This window comes from Myxine glutinosa, chromosome 9, assembly GCF_964187855.1.
Source record: "Myxine glutinosa chromosome 9, kmMyxGlut1.1, whole genome shotgun sequence".
Lineage (NCBI taxonomy): Eukaryota > Metazoa > Chordata > Myxini > Myxiniformes > Myxinidae > Myxine > Myxine glutinosa.
Genome location: NC_136269.1, coordinates 110310350 through 110331397, shown reverse-complemented (window position 1 = coordinate 110331397; position 21048 = coordinate 110310350). Strand labels below are relative to the sequence as shown.

Below are 21048 nucleotides of genomic sequence, written 5' to 3'. Positions count from 1 at the left end.
ACGTGGTGGTGAGGTGTTTTGAATTACGTGGTGGTGAGGTGTTTTGAATCACGTGGTGCTGAGGTGTTTGGAATCACGTGGTGCTGAGGTGTTTTTGAATCACGTGGTGCTGAGGTGTTTTGAAATACATGGTGCTGAGGTGTTTTGAATTACATGGTGGTGAGGTGTTTTGAATCACATGGTGCTGAGGTGTTTTGAATGATGTGGTGCTGAGGTGTTTTGAATTGCATGGTGGTGAGGTGTTTTGAATTACGTGGTGGTGAGGTGTTTTGAATCACGTGGTGCTGAGTTGTTTTGAATTGCATGGTGGTGAGGTGTTTTGAATTACATGGTGGTGAGGTGTTTTGAATCACGTGGTGCTCAGGTGTTTTGAATTACGTGGTGGTGAGGTGTTTTGAATTACGTGGTGGTGAGGTGTTTTGAATCACGTGGTGCTGTGGTGTTTTGAATCACGTGGTGCTGAGGTGTTTTGAATTACGTGGTGTTGAGGTGTTTTGAATTACTTGGTGGTGGTGTTTTGAATCACGTGGTGCTGAGGCGTTTTGAATTACGTGGTGTTGAGGTGTTTTGAATTACTTGGTGGTGGTGTTTTGAATCACGTGGTGCTGAGGTGTTTTGAATTACGTGGTGCTGAGGTGTTTTGAATTACGTGGTGGTGAGGTGTTTTGAATTACATGGTGGTGAGGTGTTTTGAATCACGTGGTGCTCAGGTGTTTTGAATTACGTGGTGGTGAGGTGTTTTGAATTACGTGGTGGTGAGGTGTTTTGAATCACGTGGTGCTGTGGTGTTTTGAATCACGTGGTGCTGAGGTGTTTTGAATTACGTGGTGTTGAGGTGTTTTGAATTACTTGGTGGTGAGGTGTTTTGAATCACGTGGTGCTGTGGTGTTTTGAATCACGTGGTGCTGAGGTGTTTTGAATTACGTGGTGTTGAGGTGTTTTGAATTACTTGGTGGTGGTGTTTTGAATCACGTGGTGCTGAGGTGTTTTGAATCACGTGGTGCTGAGGTGTTTTGAATTACGTGGTGCTGAGGTGTTTTGAATTACATGGTGGTGAGGTGTTTTGAATCACGTGGTGCTGAGGTGTTTTGAATCACGTGGTGCTGAGGTGTTTTGAATTACATGGTGGTGAGGTGTTTTGAATTTCATGGTGGTGAGGTGTTTTGAATCACGTGGTGCTGAGGTGTTTTGAATTACATGGTGGTGAGGTGTTTTGAATCACGTGGTGCTGAGGTGTTTTGAATTACGTGGTGGTGAGGTGTTTTGAATTACATGGTGGTGAGGTGTTTTGAATCACGTGGTGCTGAGGTGTTTTGAATTACGTGGTGGTGAGGTGTTTTGAATTACATGGTGGTGAGGTGTTTTGAATCACGTGGTGCTGAGGTGTTTTGAATTACATGGTGGTGAGGTGTTTTGAATCACGTGGTGCTGAGGTGTTTTGAATTACATGGTGGTGAGGTGTTTTGAATTACATGGTGGTGAGGTGTTTTGAATCACGTGGTGCTGAGGTGTTTTGAATTACATGGTGGTGAGGTGTTTTGAATCACGTGGTGCTGAGGTGTTTTGAATCACGTGGTGCTGAGGTGTTTTGAATTACGTGGTGTTGAGGTGTTTTGAATTATGTGGTGCTGAGGTGTTTTGAATTATGTGGTGGTGAAGTGTAATCATCCCAAACTTCCGGTCTGCACCTACCCCTCCTGCGTGTATGTGCTGAGGGGTACTTGTTTTTATGTTTATATATTTTTTCAACCTAAATTTCTCATCAAAATGTAATGTCAGAAACACTACAAATAAATTTGTGCAAAAGAATTGTTTGTATTATGATTGGTGTAAATCATGACAACACATGCTACTCAGGTACAATTATTATACTCAGTTAAAACAAGCCCGTCCCTCCGTAACTAGCAGGGACCTCTGGAAATTCCACGTAATGTAAAATGTGACCTCAAGACCTTAAGTCTCCTCTCACCCCCTCCATTCCCACCCTTTCCCCCATCTCTCCTCTTGCCCTCCCCCGACTAGTCTCCCGTCATCCATCTCCACCCTCACTCTCTCCGTCTTTCGCTTCTCCCCCTTCTCTTCTCCACCCTCTTTCTTTTTTCCTCCTCACCTCTCTCCCCCTCTTTCTTATGCTCTCCCCCTCTCTCTCCTCCCCCCTATCCCTTCTGTCCCCCTCTCTTCGCTCCCCCACTCTCTCCCCCCTGCCCTCCCACCACCCCCACTTCCCTTCATACACTGTTGTGCATGAATGTGATTTTTTTATCTGCCTGTTCTCCTCTGCTCCTCTATCATTCTGTCATTTCGCTTTTTCACATGCCTTGACTTCTGTGGACAAAAAGAATAAGCAAATTTCCCAGCAACCATCAAGGGTTAATTGTATTGTATCCTTACTTGCTATGCAAGTTAGAATCTCTCAAGTCATATGACTGAAGGGACACTTCACATGTCAGAGACTGGGATTTGGCTTCCCACCCGGCCATGGAGTCGCACTCGACGAGTGTGCCACTGCAGGCGCAGCTGTGAACGAGTGAGGGGGTAAGAAATAGGAGGTAGGGTCTGTGTAGGGAAGAGGGGAGGGAGAGCCGTTACGGATGGGGATCCATTCGAAGGGGAGTCGAAACCCGACAGACTCCCTCATTCTAGAGGATGAGGGTCAAGGCTGGTGATGACTCCGAGCACGAAGCACCCGCAACGCTTCTCTCCTCAAGCCTGTCACTGCAAGCTGACTTGTCGTAACAGCAAGCTCTCCCTCATGTTTGGCTGCAAGGTGGGCCTGATTGAAAGTGTGTGCGTGATCCCGCATTGCTTTTATGGGATGAACATCACAAAGCTAAGTAGTAAACGCGTTTTTACAGTAGAATATGTCAGCCTATGATTATGTACACGTTTGCACCTGTTTTTTTAATGGAAGTGTTGGTGGTAAAGTTTTTCTATTTCTTCTTCTGCACATTTTCCTTTTGGCCTTTAAGTTGCATCGTTTCCTCTTACCATTTCGTTTTGCATTGCCATTTATTCATGTTTTAATTTCTACCCAGAACTACAAAGCTCTAAATATGTCTCAACGATGACGGAGCATGCCTGACTTTGCTTTGGGGGTTATGCAGCTTGCCTTCGTCATTTAAGGTGCTCAACCCTCCCGGCATTGTGGATCGCAGCGTGCGATCCGTTCAGAAGCTGCGGTGCGGACTCAGCCACAAATGATGCATTGGATTTGGCGTAACCTGAGTAATAGAATAGAAGACTGCATCAAATTCAGCCAAGGGAAAGTAATAAGTAAATGATGCAAACTAGGGCAAGACGCAACCAATCTGACTCCGTAAAGACAACATACTCGTTTTGCGGACACGTTGGGAATATCTTTCACGTTGATCTTCATCGTCCTGATTTGTTCCAGATCCTTGCTGTTTGGAGCATTCATAGCAAATCATAGTCCCCCCCTTCGGACATAATCCATCTGGTGTGAAGCATTACCTCATTTTTAAAATATATATTTTAATAACACCACAGGGGAAGGGTCGACCCAAAAACCAAGAGGCCCCTTCTGGGTAGAAAAGCAAAAAAGAAGATGAGAAAATGTAATCATGGTGGGGGTGCCACAGATTGGCCCTCAGTGCAATAAAGATGGAGTGCGGGTTTCAGGGAAGTTTGCAGACAAGCTAGGAGTATTCCAGATGGCACCAACAGTGAAAATTAGTCGCCTCGGAAGGGCTTCCCGGAATCCCGTGCTCGGTGTTGCTCCAGTCACAAACTGGCAGAGAAGGGGACCCGAGATTATGCACCAGAGGACGAGGCAGCCTCCCAGGGCACTAGACCAGGGTCAGGGCCTCTAGCCTTAAGCCTGTAGGAACACCAGCTTCAACGGTACTCTCTTGCAGACACTGCAGAGCTAGGAATGTAACGGCAGAAAGAACCCACAAACTCTCCCGAGCCCCAGACCCGGAATCCTTCCCCAAAAGCTTGCAACGGAATCATTGATTTGGGTTTGAACCCGCATTGGCACGCAACTAAATAATTGGACCATCTGCCTATCTAGGTTCCTAAACATTTGTTTGTTTTGAAAAATTCACGGTTTAATCTTGCGAATGTCTATTTTTGTACGGAGTCAACGATGAGCCAGAACACAGAACGGATCAGGCCGAAACATAACAAAAGGAACAGCACAAGGAGCAGAGGGAAAATGCCAACTGCTTGGTTGACAGAGAAAATAGATGGAGACGGGCAACCAAACGATACGGGTAATGATGGGTGGAGGGGAGAACGCAAGAGGTGGAGAAGATGGATACAGAAGCTAAATTTGGGGGGTTGGGTGGGGGTGGTTTAACGAGTGTAGAAAAGAACATAGTTTTGGATGGGGGATGATCTGAGATGGTGGTGAACAGCTGTCTTGAAGAACTGGACGGAAGAAATAGATTGAAGAAGATGTGGAAGTTGGTTTCACAAGTGAGAAAAAGATAAACAAATGAGTGGAGGTGAGCAGTAATTCTGGATTTGGGGAGTTTTTACGACAAGGGGATTGCTGGTCGACTGCATGCACCTGCAGAAACCTTGAGGTGGTGCAGAGGGCAGAGGGGATTAGACAGAGCAATAAAGGGCAGCTCAGGTGCAAGAACAAAAAGGGGTCAATTTAAGACAGAGACCCCCGCCCGACCTGTCTGTGATGTGAGAGTGACAGAGACTCAGCTTCATCACAGGAGATTACAATGATTTTGACCATCTTTGTTTCCACGGCATCTAGCTGAGCAAGGTATGAGGCAGAGGCGCCAGCTCAGAGGGGAGCGTCAGGAGGGAATGACTGAACATCCTTAGACCCTTTACCCTCCTAACTACTATTGGAACATACCCTTTAGACCTCTTACACACTTTAGACCCTGGGGACCTCTTGCATGCTTTAGACCCCCTTAAGACCCTTTAAACCACTTAAGACCCTTTTGACCCCTTAACACCCTTTAAACCCCTTAGCCCTCTTTATATACTACTTCAGATCCTTTAAACCCTTTAGACCTCTTTAGACCCCCCCACAGGCCCTTTAAACCCATTAAACCTCTTTTGACACTAACTACTGTTGGAAAATACCCTTTTTTGTGTATACAAGATCGATGCCCATGTAAGAGCTAACATTAATCACAAAAAACATAAACGGACACATAAAACATAATAAAGGGAGCGGGAGATAAGATGAGAAGAGAGAGAGAGGGATGCACACAAGCACAACAACGGTGGAGAACAGGGTCATCGGGAGATCTGTGGGAGGGAGAGAGCTTGGGGGGAGGAGGCAGGGGAAGGGGGAGGAAACCCTTTAAACCTTTAGAACCTTTTGTCCTTTAGACCCCTTAAGACCCTTCCAGACCCTTCTTGACTCTTTGGGCCACTTCGACTTTTTAGAACCTTACACCATTTACACCCCTGAAACCATTTAGACCTGCAGACCTTTAGACCCTCTGGACACATTAAACTCCTTTAGATGCATACCATACAAGCATTTATAGAGACTAGACTGTTGATTCCTTAAGACCTTCACACCCTTTAGACCACTTAAACCCCTTACACCTTTTAGATATTTTTGACCTTTTAGATATTTATATCCTGTGCGTGTTTTATATTTATATCCTGCGGGAGACTCCTTTGGACCCCTTAAACCTCTTTATACCCGAACTTCTATTGGAAATACCCTTTAGATCTTTCGACCCCTTTAGTCCTCTTAGACCTTTAGACTCAATAAGACCCTTATATACCCCTACAGACCCTTTGGATAATTTAGACCGTTTGGACCTGTCAGCCCATTAGACCCCTTTAGACACACACCACACAAACATCTGTAGTCTTCTTGCAATAACTCAAATTATACTTTTTTCAGCAAGTAATTTTCATTAGCTACCCACGCAGACTGTGAGCGAGTTTGCGAGTTTTCAGCAAGTAAAACTCTGCTAGTTTGAACAGAATTTGCATATTCGGTCAATTAATTGGTTCACCAATCAAAACCTCAAAACTTGGTAGCCAGTATTACACGTTATATTTTCAAACCGAGTACCTTTGTAAAGTACGTACAATTAGAATGGGCATACGTCTATAAAGTATGTACAATGAGAATATGAGTATGTCTATAAAGTATGTACTATTAAAGAATGCGAGTACTGTACGCATATAAAGTACATGTATGAAGAAAGTGAGTGCATGTATAAAGTTTGTCCTGTAAAAATAGGTCTACGTCAGTAGAAACATGTGCAGTATAAATAAAATGCGTCCGTACGTAAGTCCATAAAATACATACGATTGGAACGAGAATCTGTACAATAAAACTGAAAAGGTCTGTTTGGCCGCAGTATGAACATAACCCTACATTGGCAATGCATGTCTACACACCACACAAACACACCAGCACATAAACAGCACTCAAAATAAACCACACAAAACGACACAAACACCACACAATACAAGTCCGGGCAAGGGTCTGCAATCTCTGATAACCCCACGGCCCACGCACATGAAGCGAAACGTGGGGTGAAGCAATTGGTTCATGTCTATCTGTCCGTTTGTTTGTCTACAAATGTCAGTTTATGATCGAGGAACAACTTATTTAAATTGAATGTTATATTTTGAACACGAATCATAAATCGAAAACAAACGTGCCGTTTAACAGTACGTTGTCTCTTAATTCATCCCGATCTTGATCACACATGCACAGAGAGGAGTGCGATGAATTTTTTCAAATTCTGTCTGCCTGTCTGCCAGTCAAACAAAATTGAAAATCATTTCAAACAGGAAACTTACTGTTTTTAAGGATATCATAAAGGACACAAACAACAGGCACTAATAACTAATGTGACTCTTCGATAGGGTGATGTAATAGACACTGCATCAACGGCGGTGAAACAGCGGGTATATTCTGGAATTAATTTATTTATACGACTTTTACAATCTCTTTTATTTAAATTGACTTGTATTGTTAAATCACCTTCTTCGCACTTTCACAACCCTTCCGTTTTGCAGTACTTGAACATGTTCAATAGGGTGGTGTATAAGACTTCTCCAATAGCGCAAAACTTCCGGAATTTTTTAAATGGTCTTTAAAATTATTATTTCATTAACATTGAAGTATTCACTTAAACACTGTGTGGGATATCATATTCTATGAACTCTCTTGTTGGTTTTGTACATAAAGGCAAACAAACCTAAAAGAGGTCATCTTGCACTGTAGCAAGTGTTTGTTGGATTCGTTTGTAAATCCCATTTATTTAATTGTTCATTTTTCTGTTTTAAGAGGAATTTGTGCAAGAGGTTGGTGATCAGCACAGGTGAGTGTGGGAGTGTGCACGGGCAAGCGGATGTGGCAATATCTCTCCCAATTAGTTAATTGCATTGGACAGAGTGAGAGTGCTGAACTTTACTGGTTGCCGGTCGTAGATTGGAGAACGGACTACGATGAACACCGTACCTTCCAGAGCATTGCTTCATCATCTTGGTGCTGATTATAATGTAGACTGTAGGTTCATCAAAAAACAGGAAAACATCAAAACGTTTGATTTGCCCCACACTTCAAAATTGACTATATTGGAACCGACTGCTTAGTGCTTAAAAATTGTGTCCGAGTCCCATGCCCCGGCATGCTAGTCTTGCGCATCAAAGCCCAGAGCGACCCCTTTCGTGGTGTGCCGTGTGCGGCCTGCACCTCCCATGTGAAACGAGGGTTGAAGTTGGTGCGGTCAGAGGTCGGGTTGCGACTGGTGCGGTTGGCTTTGTGGTTGAGGTTTGTGCGATTGGCGGTGGGGTTGCGATTGGTGCAGTCAGGCTCAGGTTGCTGTGGGTGGTGATGGGGACACAGCAGGTGTGTATAAGGGTTGTGGTGCAGATGCTAAAGTTGTTGGGGTGGGTTTGGAGAGTGCATGCGGTGGTGGGTGTTATATGCAGGAGATGGGAGGAAGGGGGTACAGGGGGATAGTTTCTGTCGGTGATGAGGCTATTAGGTTTGTTGATTCTCCATTTTGTGGCAGGGATGGAAAAATAGGACTTTGTGACATTTCAGAGGAGATGGTTGTGGTGCATGTGGGTACCAATGATACGGGAAGAATGTATTCAGAGGCTTTGAAGGCAAGGGAAAAATTTATTGGGATATAATTTGAGGGAAAGGGATTCGAATATCATTTTTCCTGGAATTCTCCTGAGAAGATGTGATGGTGAGGAATTAGCAAGTAGAGTGATAGATGTTAACCTGTGGTTGGAGAAATGGTGTGGGCAGCAGAGATTTGGATTTTGAAAGCACCAGGAGTCCTTTAGAGGACAAAGGAAGCATTTCCACAATGATGACAATAGACTAAACAGAAATGAAGCAGCAAAGCTGCAATTGAAGAAGGAATTGAGGATTTTTTAGGGTAGAGGGAGATGAGATGATGTTGATGGGGGAAATACTGTTTTGAAGTCTTGGTGGGAAGAATGAGATTGAAGAGAATGTGGAAGTTTGTTCCACAGGTGGGGAAAAAGAGGAACGTATGAGTGGAGGTGAGCAATGATCCTGGATTTAGGTAGTTTCACCAGAATGGTGTTGAATCCGGGCAACAGGGAAGAATGAGGAAGATTTGCCATCCGACTTCACAAGAGTGAAAAGACTGGTCCATGGAGACCAATCGGCAATGTGACCGTGACCGCGCTGCCCTGAGAAATCCAGCAACAGGGAAGAATGAGGAAGATTTGGCATCCGACTTCACAAGAGTGAAAAAACTGGTCCATGGAGACCAATCGGCAATGTGACCGTGACCGCGCTGCCCTGAGAAATCTGGCAACAGGGAAGAATGAGGAAGATTTGGCATCCGACTTCACAAGAGTGAAAAGACTGGTCCATGGAGACCAATCACCACTGTGACCGTGACCGTGACCGCGCTGCCCTGAGAAATCCGGCAACAGGGAAGAACGAGGCAGGTTTTGCCCTCAACTTGCCACCATGAAGAGGCGCCCCCAATAGTTGCGGAGAGTTCGGTTGTTAGTAAGGCAAGGTCTCTCACTCAGTGAGTGGTGAATCCATGGAATAGTCTCCCTGCAAGCCTAGTGGCGGTAGCGTCAGTGGATTGTTTTAAAATTGAGTTGGATAGGTATCTGAAAGTACTGGGGTTTGCAGATGGAGTACTAAGATGTCACCACGATTGCACAGGCTTGATCGGCTGAGTGGCCTCCTCCTGCATTGAAAGTCCCTTGTCTAAATTAAGTGTAACCATTGTAAGGCTGTATGAAGAGTAATGTTATTCCAGGACATGATGGAGCGGAGCATTAGCATATTGTGGGATTGTCTGGTAAGTGGCTTTCCAAATTCATATTCATAACAGCCTTGCTACTCCCCTCGGTTGTTGACGTGTTTAACGAGATACATTGTACTGATTTGAAGTGCCACCTGCAGTCAGCCAGTTGAGTGATTTATTGATATTGGACTTCGTTTTCTTGAGGATACCTTTAAGATCGCTTGTTCAAGCTAATATTTATACTTTCAACTCGACGATGAGACATTTTAAACCGGATTTGGTGGCATCATGGTTGGGGCATCTGCTTGAGTTTGGGAGGTTGGTTGTTCGAACTCCATGCCTGATGCTCATCATTCACAAACAACCACAGGTTGGCAACCATCTGTTCCAATACCTTATTCTATCAATGTGCTTATCTTCTATGGACATTCCATTAACTTCATATAACTTAACCACCTATAGTTACATTACTTGTGCTATTTAATCTTGAGGCATGGAATGTAGCCAGACTACCACAATCCAAATGTAGATGGGACCACTGACTTTTACATCCCTGGTCAAATAGCACCTCGTCTCCACATTGTAACGCTCCCCGTCCACCCGGAACCAGGAACACTGAACAATGAACCTGATGTTGGCCCTCCGAGCACTCCATGGAACATTCCATGGGGGTCTCCTAATTCCAAGGAGGTATATGGACGTCTCTCCTAATTCCAAGGAGGTTCATGAAGGTCGAAGCATTCCATGGAGGTCTCTCCTAATCAAGTAGTTAACCCATTGCAACTCTCCTTATGCCCTCCAAGATCTGTTTGGGATCAGGAATATTCAAGCAAGGTAAATCAGAGACAGCTCTCCACCGTTTCATATCTTTGGCGAGTTGTTGTGTTTCTTCCAAAGTCATTTCTGCTTCCATTGGATTCGTCTCCACTGTTTCCTTCTGTATGTTTCTTGGTCTACCCACTGGCCTCGTACTGTTCATCCTACTTTGGTGTATTCTATTCATTTGTCTTTCCTCCTCCATTCTTTCAGTATGTCCAAACCATTTAAGTCTGTCCAAACCAAACTAATTCAATTAACAAAGAGGAAATAGAACACCTTCGATGATGATTGATCCACCGTGGAGAGAAGGGAAGATGACGTATTGGGCCTACCGATCATCAGGATCTTTTCTTTTGAGATGCTTATAAATAAATGAGAGGTATAAACGTAACCATCTATTTGTTTTGAGTAGTTTTACCAGTGGATAAAGGTTAACAATTGTTGGCAATGGCAGAATTGCTATTTTCTGATCTTTTGTACTTCGCCCCTCTCCGCCACTCCTCCCATTCTGTCTCTGGGTGGGGGTTTCGATATTTACATGCAGATGTCATCTTCTCTGCTTTACTTTTTCTACCAAATTGATGTAACAACGCATCAAATTTCACGGTGAATTGTGGAAACAAAACTCAAAACTCAGGCTGAGGAGAGAAAATTAATTTGCGTTGCACATACAAGGCTTTCATCTGCAGCTTGATGGAAGACTGCTCCTTCCTCACACCTAGCTCGGCCTCACGCTGTAGAAACCAAGGCTTTTAGAATCATTGGAATCTCCCGCGATGAAGCTGATTCTGAGGGCCTTTCACTCTCTCACCTCAGGTAGATTGGTGGTCTTTCTGTCTTCTACCGACTCCTCTCCAGCCTCGAGCCCCCAGCCCTGTCTGTGCTCTGTCCCCCTAATATTCCTACAGGTCGCTCAAGATCTGCCAGCAACCCTCTGATGGTTAAACTGCCGAAATCTAGGCTCTCTGCTCACCTTCACTCTTGCATTCCCCTTTTCTCCCTCCTCAGGAACAAACTCACACACTCTCTTCAATCCCACTCCTCCCTCCAGATCTTCAAAACAGCTGTTCACCACCATCTCTTATCCTCCCCCAACCCCCATCCAAAACCTTGATCTTTCTACCTCCGTTAATCCACCCCAAATCTACCTCCTTGAAATTCTGTTTTCTTTCCTGAAAGTCCTAGTAGCGTCCATCTTGTTTATCCCGTGTACCCCACTCCAGCCGCTCTCTCTTCCACAGATCTCCTGATGTACCTGTTCTCCACTGTTGTTGTGCTTCCTTCTCTATCCCTCTATTTTCACGTTATCTCTTACACGAGCTGTGTTGGCTCTTACGCGAGCCTCGATTTAGTATAAAAAAACAGGCCACCTATGGAATCTATTTCATGAATTTGCTTCAACTTGTTTATCATATTGCTTTTATCGGTCCTCCCTTGTGTAGCTATTGCATGTAATCTCGATGATTAAACCTTCTCTGCACCACTGTGGCTGTTAAAATCTTCTATAGCCCTCTGGTGATCAATTCACTCATTCATCATGCACGACGAAACACCGCACCAGATCAATCTGCAGTTTTTGCCAATTTTCAGAATGTGCATCGCTCATTGCTTTCACGGTTTGTTGCATTTCACAATGCACATGCTTCAATCAGCCCATTTATAAATATCTCTCGTTCCTGATCTACCTGCACCTGGACGTAGCATTGTCTCCTAGCCACACACCTTGGTGAATCGTTCTTTTTTTGTATACATAGTCGAGGCTTGTAGAAGAGCTAATACTTGTAAACTCGATGGATCAGGACACAATAGGACAAACAATGGGTGTGGGGAGGAATGGGGGGGGGGGAGGGCAGGAGATGATGCATGGGGTGGAAATTTTGAAAATGGGGGAATTCGAGTAGGGTGGGTGAGCTAACGGGCGTAGAGAAGATCGTGGTTTTGGATGGGGATGATCTGAGATGGTGTTGAACAGCTGTCTTGAAGACATTGGGGGAAGAATGAGATTGAAGAAGATGTGGAAATTAATTCCACAGGTGGGGGAAAAGGGGGAACTAATGAGTTTTGTGAGAGGGGTAGTGAGATCCTAAACCGTAAGAGCTGCGGCAGAAGAACAACTCCCTCGCGTCATCACTCGCTGTGCAGTTTGCACTCGGAAAGGAATGTTCCATCCAATTCATTTAATTACCAATGTCCACTTTTTAATCAACTGCAAGTATCCTGGATTTTGGCATTGTTGTGGTTGTGCTTTCTTTCATCGCCGTTTGCTTCAGCGATGCATTATCTTGGTAATTTGTATTATTTATGAAAGTTTTATTTATTTATTTGTTCTTTTTTGATGTTCTCTCTTTTCCTTGTGTGGTGGATGATGATGCATCTTTCTCTTTGTGTGTGTAATGCTATGTGGAAGAGGGGATGGATCCATCGATTGAATGTGTGAATAATAACTTGGTCTGTGTGTTCGAGTGGATTAGACATACCGTACACTTGAATTATGGATCTATCAGAATTAAGTTATATATAATATGTGCATTGAGAGGTGTCGTGGTGGTGGTGGGGGGTGGGGGGGGGGGGTCGCAATGAATTGTATTATCTGTTATGGATCATACACTTGTATTATGGATCCTGCCTGAAATAGGGGGGGGGGGGGGGGGGGAAGGGTGGCAGTTATTGTAAATCATAGAACAGAATGGAGTAAGGTTTGTCATGTGTAAAAGGTAATGTACAGGCATTGCCAAATGGAGGACTTATGGGCACATCGACATCAGTAAAGTGCAATGCGTGAAAGTGGCAAACAACACGGCCCGGTTTGGCCAAGGACCACAGGCCAGGTCAGAGGAGTGATTTGTGGAGCCCTGGAGAGGGGTGGGATGACCTGGAAGGTAGAAGCACCCACTGGTAGTGGGCAGCCAATGAGAGGGTCCTGCCGTAAATGAGTGCAGGCCTTGAGGTTATAAGAGCTGAGTCTGCGCATGCGCGGCAGATTACCAGACATAGGCTTCTAGGAAACATCTCCCTCTCTCTCTCTCTCTCTCTCTCTCTCTCTCTCTGCTTAATCACTGAGACGTTTAGAGAGACAGTAACGGCATCTCCTCATCACCATCTTCCCACCCCGTGCCGCACCAGCCCTGCACAACACCAGCCTGCACGGGTCGTAATGGACCCAACACCGGATCGTGCCTTCTCAAGTCCCCGCCTACCTATTTCTTTCTCATTTGAGTTCAGTATTTTGCTGCCATAGCTGAGCTTAGGTTGCATAGTATTCTTGTATACAAGTTAATGTGCTCCCTCCTGCCTGATTTGTGTCTGTCGACTGCCGGATCTATTCCTTATATTTATAGTGTCGTCTCCTTCCTTATCCCTGGTATTTTTTTAATTTAAATAAATCACTATTATTCATAAAAAAAACAACTTGTGTTTGTGACATATTTGGTGGCCCTCTTCTACCCCGACTCCCGAGGTATATGTATGATTCTTTATTGTATAGCTCCTGTATTGTTGTATATATTTAGATTGATTTTAGCTCAACTGGAACGAAGTGCAGGGGAGCTTATGCGATGGTGCATCGTCCGTCCGTCAGTCCGTCATTGTGACCAAACTTGGCACAAATGATATTAGTTATGTTGTGACTAAAGTTTGTTCATGACATTTTAAAAAATCGGGGTGTGAGGGGTCTACCAGGGGTCAAAGTGGATCCAGGTTTGACCCCCTCAAAATAGGAATTTGCTTTTTCCTCTGAAACTACACACACTATTTTGATGAAACTTGACCACAACCTTCACCACCTGTGCTATACCAAAGTATGTTCACGGCATTACAAACTTTAAGAGTACCGTTTCACTAAATTCAGTTGTTCTACTAGTTTTTTGTTGTTCACTGAGAAGAACTTTAAACCATCCATGTACAGTCGATTTGCAACCTTTCCTGTCTCTTTGGGCATTATTTTATTGGATGTTAAGGTGTATCTGTATCCTTGTGCATAATAAAGTTGCTCAGTGGTTCCAGTGCCTGGCCAAACAGGAGGGGCAAAAGGCTGTCACCTGGAAAGATCCCACGTCATCGTATCTTCACCCCTGGTATTTTGATCTCGCCTCCTGCGTGCTGGAATATCAATGTGGTATTCTCACCTGCTGGCATTAGTTGGTGGATGTTAAAGCTCCTGTGCTTCACGAAGAGTAGGCGATCTATTGCCTGCATTGCATCATGGCCAAATTCCAAATTTCTGCCCTAACTACTGTGGGGAAGGCAATGGCAAACCACCCAATGTAATCCTTGCCATAAACTGCTTCAACAGTACCGACCTTCTGCAACAGAGTATGGCACATCAGATTGAGAATATTTTTCAAAACATGGTTTTCTGCTACTCAATCCAATGAAGGCCACTTGCAGTTTAAAGTACCCTCGGACCCCGCTATTTGCTGGGGATACGTTCCGAGAAAATCCCCGAATAGCGAAACCCGCGAATAGTGGGGCATTGTTTCAATGGAAAAAGGGGGATAGGTTCCAAAGTCACGAAAATCTGCGAATAGAGAGGACCAAACTGCGAGTAGCGAGGCAAAATCTGCAAATGGCGAGCCAAATCCCGCGAATGTCGACGATAATCCACGAAGAATTTATAAATACCAGAATTTATAAATACCGTATGTGAAGCTGACGGCTCGTGAATTTTTTTTTGCGCCCCTGACAAACCGCGAATTGGCGGATCACGGCCGCGAATAGGGGGGAAAACCCCGCGAATTTACGGAACACGGCCGCGAATAGGAAAAAAAACCCTGCAAATTCACGGAACACGGCCACGAATAGAAAAAAAAACCCACGAATTTGCAGGACCCTTTTCCGCGAATAGAGAAACAGGTCAAATTTTATCACCCTTGAATAGCGGAACACATGAATTGCGGAACCCGTGAATAGCGGAACCCACGAATAGCGGAACCCGCGAATAGCGGAACCGCAAATAGCGGGGTCCGACAGTATTCATATTGCCCAAAAACTTTCAACGATGGCTATGTCAGCCATATTGTGTTCATTTCAGGTTTGAAATGATAAAAATTTGTTGACTCAGCTTTCCTTGGCAGTTATTGCTTTAATTTAATTAACTCATTAATTTAATTTAAAATTTTAATTCATTAAGTTAATTTAATTTATTGCATCATCACAACCACAGCTGTGGAGACAGTGCAATGTCAACTATTATTGTATTGTTTCTAAAGGAAATGTAATTTTAAAGTTTGATCATTCCTGTCAAATTGTATTGTAATTTTTTTCTTTATTATAATTCCAGTCATTGTAATGTCACCTATTTTTCCCTCACAGAAATACCGGTATCAGGATGATGACTCGCCACCTCCTGAAAGCAGTCCTCCACCTCACGGGACCAGTGAAGGGAAGGGCGGGGAAGGGACGCACGCAGCAGACAAGAGTTCTGGCACGCAGGATGGCGTGCACAGCTATGGCAGCCTTCCCCACCCCTCACCCATGAAGGCATGCTCCTTTCACTTTTTACTTGCAAAATTGAAGATTTCTCAAGTATATTGGTTGGTCTTGTGCATTATTTTATCTGTCTGTCTGTCTGTTTGTTTGTCAATTGCCTACAGATCACAATTCTAAACCGATCTTCATGAAACTTTACCCAGTTGTAGAGGTAGTCACAATTAAGAAGCCTTTCAATTTTGAGGTCAAAGGTCAAAGGTCATCTTGAGGTCAAATTTCTAGAATCATCATTTTTCATCCCGTTGCTGTGAAAGTTGAAGGCATTTGCATCGTGAGTCGCTGAATTGGGAAATCAACTATTTTAAGGTCAAAAGTTCAAAGGTCAACTCAAGGTCATACTTCTAAAATCATCAATTTTCATCCTATCAACTTGTAAATCAAACCGCATTTACATAGTGTATCACTGAATTGGGAAACCAACTATTGTTGAAGTCAACAGGTCAAAGGTCAACTCAAGGTCATACTTCTAAAATAATCAATTTTAATCTGAAAAATCATCAATTTTCATTCGATTGACCTGAAAATTAAAGAGCAATTGCATAGTTCGCGACTGAAATGGGAAAGCAACTATTTTAAGGTCAAAGGTCAACTTAAGGTGAAACTTCTAAAATCATTAATTTTCATCTGAAATTCAATTTTCATCCGATTGGCCCCGAGCTATGATTAACATTATAACAACATAACTAAATCCAAGATTTGCATGTATATTGGTTGGTCTAGTCTGTTATTCGGTCTGTTTGTCTGTATGTCATTCTCATACAGGTCGCAATTTTAGTCTGATTTTCACGAAACTTATCCACCTGGTAGAGGTAGCCACAAGCTAGAAGCCTATCGTGGTCAGTTGGGCAAAAGGTCAAAGGTCAAGGTTACATAAATCCTCACTTTTCATCTGATTCACTTGATATCTAACTATATGTTATAAATATTTTCGTTTGTTTGTATTTGTTTGTGCGTTTGTGTGCTTCTCCTTCATGGCTGTACCGTAGGACCTAGAGCCCCCACATTTTTGGTGTAGGTACTTCAGATTCTGGGCAAGGTACAAACTTAAGAATCTTGGTAAGCTCCAATCACAACTAGCAGTCGACCTCATGAGAAGTAGAATGACTTCTTCTTGAAAAGAAATGAACTTGATTGCCAAACTTTCTAAGTTTGCTCAGTCATATCATTTCTTTTATTTTTGCATACAAAGTCAAGGCTCGTGGAAAAGCTCGAACAAAGAATGGATCAGAACACTACAGAACAAAAGGAACAACGTAAAGAGAGGAGTCAGGCCAACAGCAGGGGCAATATAGATGGAGATGGACAAACAAGGAAGGGCTCCACAGGTGGGGGAAAAAGAGGAACAAATGAGGAGGTGAGGAATGATTATTGTTTGGAAGTTTCACCAAAAGGGGGTTGCTGGTGGACCAAGTGCACCCGACAGAAACAGGGGAAATGGGGAAAGGAGGGGGCAAAGCATGGAAAGGGCAGAAGGTGCTCAACCAGAAAGGAGGCAGTAGAAGACAGAGCGACCATACACCTATCTGCGATGGCTGTCATACACCCATCGATTTATCACAGAAGATTCCAATGATCTTGAAGGTCTTGGTTTTCATAGCATCAAACTGAGCAAAGTGTGTGGCAGGGACACCAATCTAGAGGGGAGAGCAGTGTTCGATAAGGCTGAGGAAGAAGGCCTTGTCGGTGAATAGGAGTTGCCATGTGTCAAGGAAGGACTGAGGGTGCCCAGTCGGGGGCTGGCTTGGGAGACTAACTTCTGAAATGCGGTTTTCCCAAGAAAGACCATGGCTGATAGTATGATGACCCGATAGTTTGAGTGCCTGAAATTATTTAAGAAGATTGTTGAGAAAGTATATAGGAGGGTTTGTCTGATGGTCCTTTTGGAGAGAGATTGTGATAGTGTGAGATTTGTCAGGATTGAAATACATATTCCAAGTGTTTGACCAGTTTGTGATTTTATCAATGTCTGAAGAGAAGGAAGAGGCTGCTGCCTGTCTATCTGAAGGATGAGGGATGTCACGGTAGAGAGTGGTGTCATCAGCAAATCAATAAAAAGGATTTTTAAGAGAGTCAGAGGGATCGTTGATGAAGATTACGAATATAGGATGGGGCCTAAACACCGCATTGGGGCACTACAGCTTTGACAGGGAAATTAAATGAAAGGATTCCATTGAAAGCCACTTGTAATAGAGAAAGTCTGTAAACCATGAGTGTAGTTGACCTTCGATGCCATAGTCAAGGAGTTTAGAAAGCAAGGGTGGATGCCAGACTGTATGTAAAGTTTGAGATGTCTCGAGAGATGTTTCTGATCTCATGTCTGACATTGAGGGCCTCCATCCATTGTGGGGAGAATATAAGCAGCAAGTGCAAGATAGAGTGACTTGGTCTGAAGCTGAATTAATGATCCGAGATAAGGTCATTTTCGTAAAGGAAGGATTTTATGTCAATTGCAATGACCAATTGTAAGCATGCTGATAGGTCGGTAGTTAAGTTTTTTTTTGTTTTTGCTCCGTGTTGATATTATGCGGTGATGTTGGTTGATTTTGAAGGAGATGGAAAAATGACCTATGGTAAATGATATGGTGAAAAGAGCAGAGAGAGGATATGCAAGAACAGCAGAGCAACTTTTTAGAACACGTGAGATGATGCCCTCTGGTCCATTTGCAGAATCAGTTTCGAGGGTTGAAAGAACCTTCTCCACTTTCTCAGGTGCATCAGACACGGAATTCAGGAGCAGTTAGGTGTGACTCGGTAGAGTGGGTACTGAGGGCGAGGGTATTGGGACATAAGGTTTGGAGGCAAGCACAGAAATGAGGCATTCGGCCTTCTCATCGGTGCAGTCGGCTGTCATGCTATTTGAAGTGAGGCGTGACAAGGTGGAAGCTGAGAGGGGATGGGATGAGGGGGAAGCACAGATAGGGGAGGGAACTGACATGGAGCAGTTTGTCACCATTAATGGACGCGAAAGGGGATTGATTGTCGTGTGCATGTAGCCTCCGAAAAATTGACTTCTCAGGATTCCGAAACTGGACATACAGAGACAGACTTCACGAGAGGGTTGGTAAAAAAAAAATTTTGATTGAAGGCATGGAGGAAAGTAGAGCTGCCGCTATGAGAGGAGGGTGGATGAATTAAGCGTTTAGGAGTGAAACGGTTTTGGGAAATAAGCCTTGTGCAAAATAAAATAATAATAAGAAAAATTTTGATGATGAAGAAGAAGAAGAATGCATTGGGTGTTGCTGATGGAGTGAAACTTTTTAAACTGCGTTTTTAAAGGCGTTTAAAAAAAATGCTATTAAGAACTTTTAAAGGAAGAAATATTTTATTCAGTGAAGATTCAGTTTGTGGATATTGAAAAGGAGAAGGTGTGGCGAATGAAAGAGGAATTGTGTATGGCAGGCAGATCGAGTTCTGTTTTTTGTCGTTGTTTTCTTTAAGAGTGAAGAAGAGTGTTTTTGGTGATTGTATTTTTTTTTAGATTTTAGAGCGAAGAGGGGAAAAGGATTCATCTGAGGCATCAGAAATGACAATGCTTAAGAAAATGAGCAGAAACAATGTATGTGAGGTCAAAACAGACAGAAGCAACAAGCCGACAAGCTGAGCCCGAGACCAATTGGCCAGACTTTAACAGGGACACAAATCTGACAATTCTACACAACTATAGGTACGGTTTGGCATGGAAAACGTGACGAAAGTATGACCAGCAACACAGGAATGAAAATAAAACAGTAAAACACAACGCATCTGGTCTGGGAAATGTAGCTTTGTTGAGCTGGAGGAACAAACTCATGAACTATCATCAAACATGGAGGAACCCATAACCCGAAGGAAGTCCACTCTTTTGGGTAACATGCATCCAGGCTCTCGTGAGAATTTTCAAGTACCATCAAACACCATGAACTTTTGCTGAGTTGCGCAGCGTTATCTATCTTCACTCCACCTCATCATCCACATTCCTGACCCATTCGTCACATATTAATTAGGCCTATAGAAAATTCTCTTGGAGATCCCTAAGTTTTACAAAGACCCAAAGCTCTTCCACTGCTTCTGACAAGTCAAAAGTCAAATAATTCGCTGGAAACACACCCAACACATCCCGTACATTAACAGCAGCATTACAGTCTCTGCTCTTTTTATTTATGGTCTCTCAAGCTGTCTCTCTCCCAAACTAGAATAAAATATTCATTTTAAACCATCTAAATGGAACCATCCATGCAGATACCTCAGAGCTCACATTTACATGAATTATTACTTCCATGTAGGCCCGGCTGTGTCCTACGATTGCTACGACGATGATTACTACCACCGGTACTTTCATGGTTACAATAACTCACCTTCTTGTGGGGCCAACCAAGGAGGAATCTGAGCTAATTATATGGCCTGACTGGCTAAGCCTGATGTTTGACTGAAAATGGGAGGGATTTTGAATTTGTTCAGGGTGCTGGCGAATCAACTTGTCTACGCTTCCCAAAAGACACTGTGGGAGTGTGGGATCCTTAATATGCACCAACTAATGCTAGTAGATGTGACACCCAGCTTCTTGTCCATCCAACGGATACGGCACACTTTGTAGCAGAACACCCTGCGTGCAACGCACTAATGGGACAGTTTATAGCTCGGTTGGGAATCAAACCCATACGAGACAGCTCTGTAGGTAAGTGTGCTACCACTACACAATCCTGCAGTAGTACTGTCACTGTAATATGTTCAGTAGGAATTTCTCAGATCGATGAAGATTTATTTCTGCAAAGTAGTCGTTTGGTTAAAAAAAATTCTGGAATAAAAAGAAACTAACCACAGAAAGAAGAGGTGAATCTATGCTTTTGGTATGACTAGTCACCGACATCCTATGATTGAGAGGAACCACCTTTAGAGGCCATTTTTCCCAGCAGAGTAGGGGTTGGCCTTTTTTGTCCCCCGTCGCACCGCGGAGCGAAAGGGGGACTATGGTTTTCCCCTCCGTCCGTGTGTCCGTCCGTGCATGCGTACGTGCGTGCGTAAGCGAAGGACCGCATTCGAATTTGGTGTGTGGGTGCAACCCACGTCAAAATCCAAGATGGCCGCCGCCATGTATGTCTGATGCCATGTATGTCTGAACCTGTTCAGCGTAATATCTTGAAAAATAAGCGAAGTACCAACTTCTAATCTGGTGTGTGGGTGTACCTAGGCATAAGGAAGAATCCTATTGAAAATTGGGTCGCCACGTCAAAATCCAAGATGGCCGCCGCCATGTATGTCTGAACCTTGTGAGTGGAATATCTTGAAAAATAAGCGAAGTACCAACTTCTAATCTGGTGTGTGGGTGTATCTAGGCATAAGGAAGAACCCCATTGAAAATTGGGTCGCCACGTCAAAATTCAAGATGGCCGCCACCATGTATATGCCTGAACATTGTGAGCGATATATCTTGAAAAATAAGCGAAGTACCAACTTCTAATCTGGTGTGTGGGCTGTGGGTGTATCTAGGCATAAGGAAGAACGCTATTGAAAATTGGGTCGCGACGTCAAAATTCAAAAT

General features: G+C 43.8%; 1 protein-coding gene across 3 annotated transcripts in view; it reads left to right on the top strand.

Annotated features, from left to right (window-relative positions):
• DLG2 (discs large MAGUK scaffold protein 2) overlaps nucleotides 1–21048 on the top strand; it is a 467276-nt gene that overhangs the window by 44032 nt on the left and 402196 nt on the right. For all 3 annotated transcript variants that reach the window (XR_013624585.1, XM_078784648.1, XM_078784647.1), the window contains exon 2: nucleotides 15354–15521. Coding sequence is in view for 2 of the 3 variants with exons in the window: in XM_078784648.1 (XP_078640774.1) it covers nucleotides 15354–15521 (168 nt within the window). In the remaining variant the exon portion in view is untranslated. The remainder of the gene's footprint in view (nucleotides 1–15353; nucleotides 15522–21048) is intronic.